The sequence below is a fragment of the Sinocyclocheilus rhinocerous genome, unplaced genomic scaffold, assembly GCF_001515625.1.
Source record: "Sinocyclocheilus rhinocerous isolate Xijiao unplaced genomic scaffold, SAMN03320098_v1.1 scaffold606, whole genome shotgun sequence".
In the NCBI taxonomy this organism is placed as follows: Eukaryota; Metazoa; Chordata; class Actinopteri; order Cypriniformes; family Cyprinidae; genus Sinocyclocheilus; species Sinocyclocheilus rhinocerous.
Genome location: NW_015661919.1, coordinates 66857 through 81824, shown reverse-complemented (window position 1 = coordinate 81824; position 14968 = coordinate 66857). Strand labels below are relative to the sequence as shown.

The 14968-nt window shown below is 36.7% G+C and overlaps 1 protein-coding gene across 1 annotated transcript in view; it reads right to left on the bottom strand.

Annotated features, from left to right (window-relative positions):
- LOC107726885 (astrotactin-1-like) overlaps positions 1-14968 on the bottom strand; it is a 119034-nt gene that overhangs the window by 37444 nt on the left and 66622 nt on the right. Inside the window, exons 5-6 of the mRNA XM_016536593.1 lie at positions 1538-1806; positions 746-879 (exon numbers count right to left, since the gene is read on the bottom strand). Coding sequence (XP_016392079.1) covers positions 746-879; positions 1538-1806 — 403 coding nt within the window. The remainder of the gene's footprint in view (positions 1-745; positions 880-1537; positions 1807-14968) is intronic.

Genomic DNA, 14968 nt, shown 5'->3' with positions numbered 1-14968 from the left:
TGTTGCTAAAAATAACATTATTTTGTGTATTTGGTGTAATGAACTGTGTTTATGCGGTTTAAGGTTCAAAAAGCACATTATTTTCCACATACTGTACATTATTGTTTCTCCTCTAGGCCCCGCCTTTCTGAAACGCATTGATTTTTACAAAGCTCATCGGTCTGAAAAGCGAGGTGTGCTCTGATTGGCCAGCTATCCAGTGCGTTGTGATTGGCCGAATACCTCAAGCGTGTGACGGAAATGTTACGCCCCACCATATTGTGATGCCTTGCCCCGGCCGGAGCGACGAGACAAAGACATTAAAACCCATTATATGCATCCAGTGTGCATCCAGTGGGGACATACTTACAGATTATAATGATTTATACTGTCTTTTTACGCGTTGCATTGTTCCTCAGCGATCAGCACGGATCAGCTCCAGGCATGATGAAGCGGATATCGTCCTCTTTTAGAAGGCCAAACAAAGTAGTTTCGCTTTCACAACGAAACACACAGCGCCTTCACGACATGGCAGTGGCGGCAACAACAATACGACAGCGAGAATAAAAGTTATGCCTTCTTTCTTTGTGTGAACATTTGGGCGGCGTTATGCAAATCTTCCCACATCGTGCTTGTAACACTCCAAAGAGAAAGGAAAAATTTAAATCGCATCATATGACCCCTTTAATGTTTGACCAAGATCAGAACTTTTACTTTAAAACCTCACTTGTTGAGGATATTCAAGTTATAAATTCCCTGAACTCACATGGGTTGAGGCAGAGGAGCGCAGGTCGGGAGTCCATCTGTGCCAAAGGCATTGGAGTCACATCGACACCAGTCATCAATAACATCACCTTTAGCAGAGCACCACAGTACACTCATCATAGCCTCCTGCAGAGCCTACATGAAAAGACAAAATGCAGAGCATGTTATAATAATAATAATAATAATTATAAACAATGATTATATTAATCACATTTATATAACAATATATTCACACACAGTGAGCTTTACAGAATAAGTGGGGAAATGTCCTCTACCACCACTAGAGTGCAGCATCTACCTGGATGATGAATATTTGTACGGACCACAAATGTTTTAGAGATGAGGATTGTGATTTATTTTTAATAGAATTTAATTATAAATACATTTTTATTTCAAATATTATTTTTTTTGTTAATATATGTTAAAGTAATTATATTTAAATAATTATAATTTTCATTCAAATGAAACAAAAAAAATATTTTATTATTTTATTTTATTGTATTTCTATTATATTTATAATTTTTTATTTTATTATTATAATTTTTTATTTTTTTATTTTTTTAACATCTTGCTATTTTTAATGAAAAGCACAGTATTGTGTCCCCATCACTATACTGGTGCAATAGGTCTCACACAGACCACCTGCCAATTTCAGCTTCACTAAAACATTGTCCACCCCGCAACCTTTGTTTTCCCCAGGAGGTGTCCCAGCCTGGCTCATCACTGCTTAGCTTCAGTGGGGAACCTGGCAAGAGCTGCGGGGTGAGAGTATAACATTATGAGTCACAGATACCTGGTAGGTCTCGTTGCTGTTGACCAGTTCGTAGACTGGCGTGGCTTTAGTGATGTTGAGCAGCACAGGTTCTGCAGGACGTGCAGGCCCAGGGCTCATGTGGCAGAGGTGGCAGGACAGAGGGCACTGGCCCTGGCTGATGCAGTCCATGCGCACCCCCGTCGCCATGCGCTTGGCACCCGAGTCCAGCAGGCTGGCAATGTATGCTGGGTAAGTAAGCGTGCGTGGCTCTTTGTCCCGCTCCTCCGACTCATCTGACGGAGAATTTCCTGAAAAACAGAATTCCACATGATTTAGATTAGAAAATTATAGTAAGAATCATTCAGTCTTTAGAATAGGGCTGTTTATGTAATAACATTTCAGTTATGATTAATGGTTAACAATTATGCTTATGAAATGTTTATAAAATAATATTACAAAAATAATGATGTAACTATTGAGTATGAATAATATTGTCAGACTCTGTTTCGTGTTTTGTTCCCCACGTGTTCCATGACCTGGTTTTTCCCATGTGTTTTCTTATGCCCTTATTTGGTTCTTCCTGTTCCTGTTCTTATTATGTATATTGTTTCATTAGTTCCAGGTGTGTCTCGTCATCCCATCCTCTAGTCCTGTGTATTTATAGTGAGTCCAGTTCTTGGTTTAGTCGTCCGGTATTGTGTATGTGTCAGCCTCTCCTGCTATGTGTGTTTTCCTGGTTCCTTTGATATCACTAAAATCTCCTTGTTGATGTACTCCTCGTCTCCTCGTTCCTCGCTCCGCGCTCCCTCACAGTAGCGAACGTGACACATATGATAATAATATAAATAATACATTTTTATTAATAAATAATTTTAATAATAATACATTAATTAATAATGTCATCATAAAATAAAATATTTAAATAATTGAATAATTATTATATTAAAAAAATTATATTAAAAACATTCTGAATATTAAAATCACATTAAATTGCATATAAATATCTGCTCTATCAAAACAATGAATCATCATTTGAGCATGAAATTAAACTGTCTATTTATTCTGTAAAGCCTTGCTTCTATTTAAGCCCATCCCTAATGAATTGAATATCTTCAGAACTCTATTGAATTAAAATTAATTGTATATAAAATATATTAAACTCTTATTCTAAAAATAATATGCAATACTGAATAATTAAATTGCATATCAATATTTGCTCTCTTAGCCCCATTTCAAACACTGAATCATCATTCGAGCATAAAATGAACCTGTGCATTTGTTCTATAAAGCTTTGCTTCTATTTTAAGCTTATCTGAGAATAAATTTAAATATAATATTAAAATACCACTATAAATGGTTTTGAATTATATTATTTAAATAATTAATTACATACTTAAATACAAATAAATATGCAAATTGCAAAATATGCTGATTAATGAATTCAGTTAGATAAAATTAGATAATAAAACTTCAGACACTAAATCATCATTTGAGCCTAAAATGAAACTCTATTGAGTAAAGCTTTGCTTCTATTTTAAGCCCATCCCAAAAGTATATGAACTAACAGTTGCTTACTCTGCAGACCTCCACACACACAAAAGCTATCAGCAAGCTCAACAGCCAATTAGGGAATACCCTTTCACTGCAGCACACTTTAATAAAACACACACACACTCGAGGTTTTAAACACGAGCGCGCGCACACACACACACGCACACGCACACACACACACACACACACACACACACACACACACACATGGATGAATAGAAGCCCTTGGTTGAACTATACTGATCCAATCTTCTTGACTTTCTGTTTTCCAATAAATTACCCAATTCATTTCCAAGCCGTAGATTACATAAATTGTACACCTCCAGGGCTTGAGTTTCCCGCCTGCTTGCTTGCTTGCTTGCTCTCTCTCTCTCTCTCTCTCTCTCTCTCTCTCTCTCCAAAACACGCGCGCGCGCACACACACACACCCACGCACACGCACACACACACACACACACACACACACACACACACACACAAATAACAAACCACAGAGATTTTATGAGCCAACAGTGTGAAAAGAAAATGCAGTGTGAGAACCCATTATTCCTTCAGCCTTTCGCAATATCAGATAGGCCACGTTTAGCCCAACATTTTGCATAAGAGACACACGAGGAAATGAAAATGCAGCACCCCGTAGTACACTTAATAATAAAGCAACAAAAGTACTTTGAAAAATGCAAACATATCAATCAGTCCTACCAAACCAAGTTTTGCTTGAGATTTGCTTTGAGATCCAGTTGCAAATTTTACTTATTTAATTTAAGATTTAATTTATTTGGGGATAATCAGAGCAGTTCTTTCTTTCATATTCAATATCTAAATGGGTTCTGGTCTGCAGGAGAAGTGCAAATAGTTATGCAGCTGACCTTTTGGGATGTGATGGGAGCAAACCGGCCCTCAAGTCATCCTACCCACTCTCAAGCTCTTTACAAAATAAAACACTTTCTTAATTACTCATAGAATTCTAAATCATCTAAATTGTATCTTCCACTGTATTTCTTTGAAATAAAGCACTGTAACTGTGCCAAGAAAACAAAAAGCTCTTAAAAAAAGGTTCCTCAAAGTTAATGGATTAAAAGGCCTGTAAATTGCACATTTTGGATGCCAATCAGAAAGCTTGAGCTCCTTAGAAAATACTAATGTGTTAAAAGTGTTTCATCAAATTCAATGCCAGCTGTAGATTAAGAAGGCATTACCAATATTACGCTTAGCTGGTGCTTAAATTAGACAGAGTGAGAAAATGAAAAAACAAGAAGTGGGGAAGAAGAAATAGGGAAGGCTGGAAGAAGAGAGCAAGAGAGAGAGAAACAGTGGGAGAGCTTCACACTCTACAGTGTGCCAATTTGCTTCGACATATTTTCTCTACAGCTCTGGGTTTTGACAGTTATGAAACCGGCTTGATGCATTGCAGGCCAAATTAAAATAGGAGAGTGAAGGAAAACATCTCATTAGATAACTTTCATTTTAGTCAGTTGATTTGCATGAAAAAGCACGGAAAATCTTGTCATCTGTAGTGTCTCTTTAAGTTTAGAGCTCTTCTCGGTGAAGAAAAAGCCTTTGATATTCTCAATGGTTTGAAGGATTGCCATTTATGATTGCATGCAAATTGTCAGCTGAGACAAAGGTGAGCATTTGGAAATTCCTCGGTACCACAAACCAGCATATTTTTGTCACCACCAACTATAGATATTCCCTAAAATAAGACCTGTGCCTAACAGCCAAAACACTAGATGGCAAAAGAGCTCTAGGAGGGGATGCCAACCGCACATGAAAGCAGAAGGGAGGGGGTGACCTAACAAATTGCATTATCATGTCTGCAGGTATCCGAAAAACACAATCTGCATGAAAAAGCACGAAGATAATGAATATTGCTTCCCATTTTCTCATGTTTTTGACAAGTATGGAAAAGGATGAAACATCAAAATCGAAAGTCATGAATTGCTCTGCATGTAACCAAAATCCAAGGAGCTTTCAGTCAATAATCAGGACATTTAAGCACCCCAGTCAAGCAATTTAAATGTGTCGCAATGCGTCTAGGCTCAGGATGTATTTGAACATTCTAGCAAAGACTTGACAAGCTAATCTCACAAGAAAGATGTTGCATGATGATTATCACACAGTCCTTATTCAAGCACCTGCTTTGTTTGGAGTGTATGTGGATTGAGTTTTAAATATCCAATCACAGGGAGCTCAATGCTAGTCCACAATAACATGTAAATACTCTTCCAGCCAGTCTCTTTCCATCTCACTTCTCTCGCCTCTCCCGACCAGCTTTTCAATCTTCCTTGTGTTTGTTTTATTCGACCAGTTTACACATGCAGCTGCTGGTCTTAACTGACATGCCCCTCTGTCTCTTAATAAAAGCTGCCGGTGTGGTACAGGTGGGAGTGACTGGGTTTATTTACCTGTGATTGGACCTGCCTGCAGACACAAAGAGCAGTGACATCTTGTTTGTGAGGTGCGAGGGCTAAACTAATTCATCTGTTGGCACGGTGTAGCTGGTAACGCTCCCCGGGACCTCACTCTGCAATCCGACCTGACCTGCTAGACTGAGGGGCTTGAATCTGAAGCAATTTGCAACAGATTCCGAAATGCCTCACATAGAAGTGACTGGGGGCTTTATTTTTATTCTCAAACAAGAACGATGAGGCTTATATCTAAGCCATATTCCACGGTAATTGTCACAATGTGCAATACAGGACACTGTTTTGAGCTGTAACTGCAAGGAGGAGAGACTGACAGGCAACAATTTAGGGATTTTTTTTGGCGATAAAACCAGGTGAGAATGACTCACATCAATGCAGGTGGTGATTGTGCAAACATTGTTAATGGGAACCAAGTACCAGGAATGTAATTTGTGTTGTGCACTACACAACATAAACTTATTTTTGCTGTTTTTTGTTTTAGTCATAGTTGGATGTCTTTAAATGTAGTCAATATTTTGGCATGCCATTAATGTTAGTCATCAAGTCATTTTAGTTGGCACCAATTTTTTGTTTAATTTACAAAAATAATGTTTTAGAGGATGAGTGCAAAATGGCTTTTTTTTGTCTTTCTAGACTTTTCTTCCTTGAAAAACAAGTTTATGGATAATATCTTGCAGTGCTATTTTTTTCTCATCATATTTTCAACATTTGTTTTTAAATAAAATTAAAAAAAGGAAATAAGAAAATTCTATTAAATAATAATGTATCAACATTTAACTACATGCGAAAATTCTTTGAAAAAAAAATCCTTTATGTGACCAATAATATTCTTTTTAAAAACAAAAGGGCATTGTTAATATCTTGCGTTTTTTTTCTAATCATATTTTCATTAACATGTTTTATTTCAATTCTATAATAATAATAACAATAATAATAATAATAATAATAATAATGCACATTGCTCAACTTCTATAACATTAAGTAATTAAAGCCTTCATTAAAAAAAACATTTTTGACAGCAATTTAATTAATGAGATTAACACTCCATTTCGATTTCTAGTTGTAGCTGCAGGTTTAGGAGAGCGGACCACTGGAACCCCTACAGCCACAGTGCCATAATCAAACATTTGCAGTCTGCTGTAAGTATCCCTTGGAGTTAGAGGACGATCTCAGCAACAGGGATTCTGTGCCAGCCAGGTGCAGTTTCCCGGGTCTTATCTGTCTGTGCACGGCAAGCAGCTGGCATGCTTTTCACGAGCGGATTACACGCTAACGGTGCTGTTCACTCATACTATCATTTCCGCTTTTCGGGGGACATGCCGACCTTCAAGCACAGCTCAAAACTTTCACCCCTTTTAATTGATGGATGATTTAGAGGGTGTGTGAAAGACTTCTGAAAGACGACGAAGAAACAAGATGAAATGCGAAACGACAGATGCATTAATCTGAGATTAGAGTAGAGTTATTAGCTTGGGGAGCATTAGATTGTATAGTGAGGGGAACTCTGAGACAGAGATGGGTTCTGCCATTTTCTTATTTCACTTCTCTGTCCAAGGCTAAACTACTTTGAGTCTTTATACAAAAAAAGAAAAAAGAAAAATTGTCAAGAGTGCTGAAATATGCATTATACCTCTTATCCTCGCAGTGTAGGATGATCCAACCTGTCTCTGATAAAGAAAAGGTGCAAAAATATTTTGAATGTGGAAGATAAACTAATTTCACAAAAAGATTGAATTTTGCAGTTCGGATAAGAAACATAATGGGTTTTTTTACGTGTTTGTTACAGATACTTTTTTGTAAGACAGGTTGTTTCCAGAGTTTTTATTGTACATTTAAACATATTATAACCAATAAATGTTCAAAGAGACAGTTTCCTCAAAAATGAACATTTGGACATCGTTTACGAGCCCTCAAATCAATGGGGTCCAAAAAACCTTTGAAAGGAAGTCATAAAATAATGTCTCCAGAATTAAACTTCTGTTATCACATACTCACCTTCAAGTCAATGGGCCTCACAAAACTTATGAAAAAAATCATCAATCAAGTCATAGAAGTTTGGAACGACATAATGGTGAGTAAAAAATGACAGAATTTTTGTTTTTGGGGTGAACTATCCCTTAAAGCAGAACTTAACAAGCAAATGAACAGCAACAGGGGACAACCAGCTGGTTTGCAGACAGTCATCCACCAACTGATAAGGATAGAGACATCAACTACAGTACCAACCAACAGCAAAGAGACAACGGCGGCCTCCAGAAATGCTGTCAGAGTAAACAAGTCTTACTTTAGTTTTGTTTTTTTAGCACTTTTCCTGTCACCTAGACCCATGAATTGCTAAATATTCCAAATATTTTCCTTAATACATTTTAAATTCCTCCAGGTGCTTCTATCAAAATTGAAGCATGCACTAACCCAGCACACACAGCGCAGCAGAGGCCAGTATTATTCAAGTGTGTCTGTGCTGCCGGTGTGAGAAGACGGTTCCACAGTGACCGGTCGAAAGATTAATTAAGAAGAGAAGTCACTGGGGTCCGGTTTGTCCTGACCTCTAAAATGAGTAATCAGGGCCAGGAGATGACTGCTCCATCAGGTTCCTGTCTCAAGCCCTCATTCTGTCACACAAACACATATACGCACAGGTCACCCCGTGTTGACATGGCAACTGGCCTGCTCATTTTTTATCTTTTCTCCCCATTGTACTGGCTACATTCAGCTCTCTTGGCTTCAGCTGTACGAGGCTCAGAGACCCTATAAAGTGAATGTCGTACATGAAGTCTTAACTCAATAAAAATTTATGCATGATTAAAAACCTACACAATTAGATCAAAATACATAAATAGTAGAAATAACCTTAGGCTTTCCAAAGAGAAGATTAGTTAAGAATGGAAGGAATCCAGACCTTTTGCTGAACCCAGCATAGTGGTATGACACTGATTACCTGGACTCATACATAATACAGAACAAGCCCATGCTGAAAGCATACATACTGCATGCAGCATAGCAAAGGAAAGTCTTTTCAAGGTGGACTATGTCAGTAATACAGTCAACAAGTCTATTTACTTTGCTAATACACAATCCTTGTCATATTGAGATCAATTCATCGGTGCATGTTATTCACAACACTACAGTTCAGAGGCAACTATCTATCTGTCACCCTGAAATGTATTATATAGCAGAAGTAAAACGAGTTTTAAATGGATGAAAATAATACTTTAATTGCTGTCCAGCAAGTGCTTTGTTCAGCTGTGAAGGAGAACACAACAGCAACGACAGATTAATGTGTATCAGCAGAAAGTGAGGACGTGCTAAATGAAGTGGCACCGTTAGTGTGAAGCTGGAATGATACATCCATCATGGACTCTACCAATGAAGCCTGCATATGGTTTGAGTTCTACACCAGTGGTCTTTGAGCAGGAGAACAAGACAAATGGGTTGTATTATCAGGTTTTATTTGTCATTACTGCACAATGATTAACCTAGTTGTCAGATGTCCAGCCAGGTATAATAAAGAAATTATTCACCTGTAATATAAACATGATTATCAAATTCCATTGTATTATTGTGCATGCTACTCTAACTATAAAATGTGATTTGACAGGACCATGGCACAGTTATCATATGCGTATTTTAACAGAGAAATAATTTCTGTGAGCATAATGATTGGATGAAAGTAACAAAGCCAAGGCCGTGGGTTCAATTATCACAGTGCAAAATTACTAAATACTGCTGGATAAAGCAAAGTTTCACACGTGTACTTTTGTGGCGCTAACCCTGAATTGCGGTGCTAAAGGTATAGAGTGTGAAATAATGCAGCGCTAGAATGTACAGCAAGTTGTTTAGCAACAGACAACCAATCATGCTTACTTCATTAAATATTCATGAGCTTTGTACAGCAGAAACTGTAAAACAAGGGTCATGTTTTACTGTGTGAGAGAGACGAATGAAATTAACAATGTTAACCTTGGGTTTACAATACGACAGTGTTAAATCAGGGTAAAATGAACAGTGTAAAAAATGAAACGGGGGTTTAGAATGGTGAAAAGCCCAAATGTACACCGTAAATGCACTTGATCATTTCAGGCATTTAAATTGTGGATGCTTTCATTATAATTTTTTCCATAGTAGCATACAGTGTGCAAATAAGACTCTTAATATGGAGATAATTTGAACATATTTTAGAATCATAATTGAGATGTTTCAAACTCTCCCTAAACAACCACCAATTTGTGCTGAGAATTAATGATGCTGGTGTACTTTCATTATTCACCATGCACACCCACCATAAATCAGTCTCTCTGCAGCATCTGTAAGTACGTACAACTAATCAAGCTGAAAAATACCACTGTCATGCTACAATAATTGCTTTGTATCTGCTAGGGATTATATTTCAATTTTCATTACAGGGCTCCCCTTAGTAACAATGTTTTTACTAAAGTACATGGTTGTTAGGATTGTTTGGATCCAAACATTATTTGGATTAAGATGCACCTTTACAATTTGTATTCCGGCAAAAGCATTATATATAAACTCTTGATGAGAGACTGAAAACGTGTCAAAAACTTCACAAGGATCCACAAGGAAAGCTGTTCAAAGTCATTCCTCCATCCGACAGGTTCAACTGTGATGAACAGCAAAATTTCAAACTTTAAATGCAGCCAAATCCACAAATGCTAATTTACTCTTAAGCATCTGGTGTCACGGGGTGCACACAGACGAGGAACGAGGAGACGATGGAGAATACTTAACAGGACTTTATTTGCACGGACCAAGGGAGACGAACTCAGGAAGACCTTCAACATCGGACAGAGAATTAGGGGCTGGGAACACTTTATATACACACACACAGGAGGAGGGGATGACGAGACACACCTGGGAGCCATGACACATCAAGGGACACACCTGGGAAGAAATCAACTTAATCAGGGGAGGAACAGGAAACAAACCAAATAAGGGCATGGGAAGGCACATGGGGAGCAGGACACACACGAAACATGGAACAGAGTCTGACATCTGGTAGGTGCTTTTGTTTAAATTGGCACTGGTGTTGTAAGCACCATGACTTACCAGTTGAGCTACAGAAAGACCTTTCTTTGCAATAATTATAAATAATAACAATAAAGAATACAGTAACTATTAATAAAATAAAAATTTATAATGTATAAAATAATAATTAATAAAAATAAATATATCTTTAAATGAATAAAAAAATAATAATAAATAATGCATTTTATTCTGACACTAGCAATGCCAATGTCATGGATTTGATTCCTAGGGAATACATGAACTGTTAAAATGTATACCTTGATTGCAATATCATTTTTGATAAAACCGTCTGCCAAATATAAAAATAATAATAATAATAATAATAATAATAATAATGTTAAAAATAATAACAACAAAGAGCACTAGGACAACTCAAAGTCAATAGCTGTCATCAGAGAGCTCAGCATTTGTTTAGTAGTCTTGTTAGGAGCAGCATGGTTATTTTGCCATTTAATTTCTAGTCCTACAGAAGGCAAACTGAAAAAATAAAATATAATAAATAATACAAATAAATAAATACTGCAGTTTCCTGATGAGTCAGGCAACAGCGTCTGTTATGTTGCACAATTTAAAGAGCAAATTGATCAGCACGAAATAGCACCCTGAACAGTTCAAACACAGATGTCTTACTTGAACCTAAATACTGCATTCCTCCTGGAGTCTCCTGCAGTGAGAGTTGGATCATGCCGGTTGCTGTCTGATTTCTATGATTTCAGTCTCTACTCTCATCTCCCACACATCAGATCACTGCCTACTGTGTGTCTGTCCTTCATGAGGATGCCATTGCATTTTGATGGTTTGCATCACATTATGCCCCTTGTGTGTGTAAGCATACTTGGCAATAAAGCTCTTTCTGATTCTGATTCTTTTATAAATACAAGCATTCATGTTCTGTAGCTCCCAGAAAACACATGAAATTATAAAACATAAACCTTGAATTCAATGTTAGTCACTTTGGATAAATGCATAAATGTAAAAAATGCTTGACCAATGGTGTCCTCCTCACTTTCGAGCTCATTAACGTCTTTATGCAAGTAGATATGCAATGCTTTAGATATGCAAATAGCCATGATTATGGAGAACAGAACTGAGACTGAATAAAGTATTTCTCTCAATAAAGAGTCCTAGCAGCAGTTAAATTTCAAGATGTGTCATTATGTGGAGTTATAATAGAGGGTTCTGTTTAATGAGATATTTAATGTCTTCACTGACCTGCTGCATTCCTCCGAAATTAAGTTTCAGTCTTTATTACACCTCTGCATGATGATATTGAAAAAAATATGCAGTTGCAAGTGTTATGAAAAACAAACAAACAAAAAAAAACAGTCAGGGCAAAAAATCTAATTTACAAGCAGTACCTTGAACATTTAAAAATACAGCAATATATTCACGGATGCACATAAGTGGTACGCATGTGCGTATGCACGACCAAAATAAAAAATGCGATGTGTAAATATGTTCAGACCGCTCATTTGCGTACCGACATTGTTGACAGCTTTTAATGCACAATCACAGATTTAGATCGACTAACTGTAATACTGTGTAAGATTTCCACTCAAACCGAAAGCATAGATCTAGGCTATGCGCGGCCGGTTTCAGAGCAAAATTCAAAACTGACATTTCATTCACTGATGCACTTCACTTGGCAGCGCTAAACCCGGTAGCGGATATACTTACTTCAACTCGCAAAAATAAAAGTTTGTTGATTTTAGTTTTGAAAATGATGTAAATTCATGATTTTTTTCCCATGATTTTTTGATGAATAGAAAGTTCGAAAGATTTGAAATAAAAATATTTTGTAATACTATAAATGGCTTTACTGTCACATTTAATCAATTTAATGCGTCCTTGCTGAGTGGAATTAATAATATATTTATTTATTAAGATTTTTAAATCTTAACTACCCAAAACTTTTGAATGGTATTGCATCATGGTTTCTACAAAAATATTAAGCAGCAATAACTGTTTTCAACATTGACAATATTAAGAAATGTTTCTTGAGCACCAAATCAGCATATTAGAATGATTTCTGAAGGATCATGTGACACGAAGGCTGGAGTAATGGCTGCTGAAACTTCAGCTTTGCATCACAGGAATAATAGACATTTTACAATATATTAAAATAGCTAAAAGTTATTATAAATTGTAACAATATTTCACAAGATTACTATTTTACTGCATTTTTGATCAATTAAATGCAGCTTTGTTGAGCATAAGAGACTTTCAAAAACATTCAATTAATCTTACTGACACCAATGCTCTGAATGGTAGTGTACACAAATATAAACTTCATTACGTTATGGTTTTCCCTAGGAAACTGTAGCTAATAGGGTTAGAAACTGGTGAAAATAACAGTACTCTGTATTCCTCCTGAAAAAGAGAAACTCTCAGCGTAACAGCTGAGCATGATGTATGCAGGCTTTCCACTCATGTCTGGAGCTGTTGTGCGCTGCGGTGTTGTGCCATGTTGTTGTTGCAGTCAAAGTGCCCTCAGTTGATGTGAGAGGAATGTGTTGGTGGTCATGCAGAAAAGCAGCCTCAGGGTTCAGTCATGGGTCGGTGCACCCTTGAGACATCCAGGACTCTGGCTCTGCTTGATACCAGCCAGGTCTTGATGTCAGATAAAATACATTGGCTTTCCCTAGCCCTTTCCCTATTTCCTGCAACAGTGGCAAGTGACCCAATCTTCATTGAAATCCCTCTAAAATTATGCATGCATGTGCTGAAACTCCCTTTAGCAACACAGCCCAAAAGTCTGAGACCACAGGAAAATCTGGGATTTTTTTAATTTTATATATTTATTAATTAATTAATTTATTTTTAAATGTAAACCTAGAAATAAACAGAAATGCTCCAGGTTGTTTAAAGCTATACATACCCCATATATTTACCACATTTAATAATAATAATAATAATAATAATAATAATAATAATTATAAATAAAATAATAATTATAAATAAACAATAATAATAATAATAATAATAATACAAATCTTCTCTGTATGTCTTCTCTTTACTAATGCTTGCTTTCAAATCTAGTTGTCTTCTAAACCTATATGCATTATGAAATTATGACTATTGTTGGCTCTATGACAAATTGCTTTTTTCCTCTTTTGTACGTTGCTTTGGATAACAATGTCTGCTAAATGCATAAACACACACACACACACACACACACACACACAAAACATTCATGTACATGACCTACGTGTCTCTTCTCCTTCATTTTAAATGATAGACAATAAACTCCCAGCACTTCCACTGCCTAAAGTTGAGAGTGTTTACAGATTACCAGTTCATTCAAGTGTTTTGATAAATCAGAGTGGAGAGTGTTTGCTGAGATGAGCCTGATAAGTGAGTACGTGTGTGTCCTCAAAAGTGGGGCAAAGGAATGAGGAATCACAGCATGGAAGATGGCTGGGGGATATATATGAGCGCCACAGTGGGGGAGCTTGTTACTGCAGAGACTCACACCTTCTGCACTGAAAGCAGACTAGTGTGTAAGTGTGCCAGTTTAGCAACCGTATAACCCACCCTCCTCTGTTAAACCCACACTGGCACACACTGCCCTCAGCGTTTGCGAGCCTCTTTCCTCCACCCGGTTCTCCCATGAGATGTAATTAACAAAGAAATTACAGTGTAACACACTGCCGATGGGTCTCTCTGTCTCCAGCAAGGCTAAAATGTGTTAATCACTTTTGCCCATTATGAGCAACAGGGAAAACCAGTGACAGTGCTAAAAGGTGTGACATTCCCCCCCCTAAAATGAAGCGACAATTAGATGTGCAATAATTGTATTGTAAACGAAAGTCTACAGCATGCTCAGGTAGTTTCTTGCTCCCCCACAACACGAACCCTCTGAAGTCCTCATTAGTCTTTATTAAAATGCATTTCTAATTTAGCCAAACCCATTTCACTAATGCATTTCAATGACAAGGATAATTTTGAAAGATGACAGCATGGGATACTGGCACTCGCGTGTCTGTTTCAAGCATTGGACAAAACTAACATGTGTAAAACACTGTGATGTACAGGGACATCATCAAATTTGTTTTTTTTTTCTTTTTGGTATGTTTTTGAAAGACGTCTCTTATGCTCAACAAAGGCTGTATTTATTTGATCAAAAATATAGTAAAAACAGTAATATTCTGAAATATTATTACAATTGACAATAACTTTTATTGTATTGTAACTTTTATTTTTCTATTTTAATATATTTTAAAATGTAATTTATTCCTGTGATGGTAAACCTGAATTTTCAGCAGCCATTACTCCAAGCTTCAGTGTCACATGATCCTTCAGAAATCATTATTAATATGCTGATTTGGTGCTCAAACATGTCTTATCAATATCAATGTTGAAAACAGTTGTACTGCTTAACATTTTTGTGGAAACTGATATATATATATATATATATACATATATATATATATATTGTGGCGAGTAT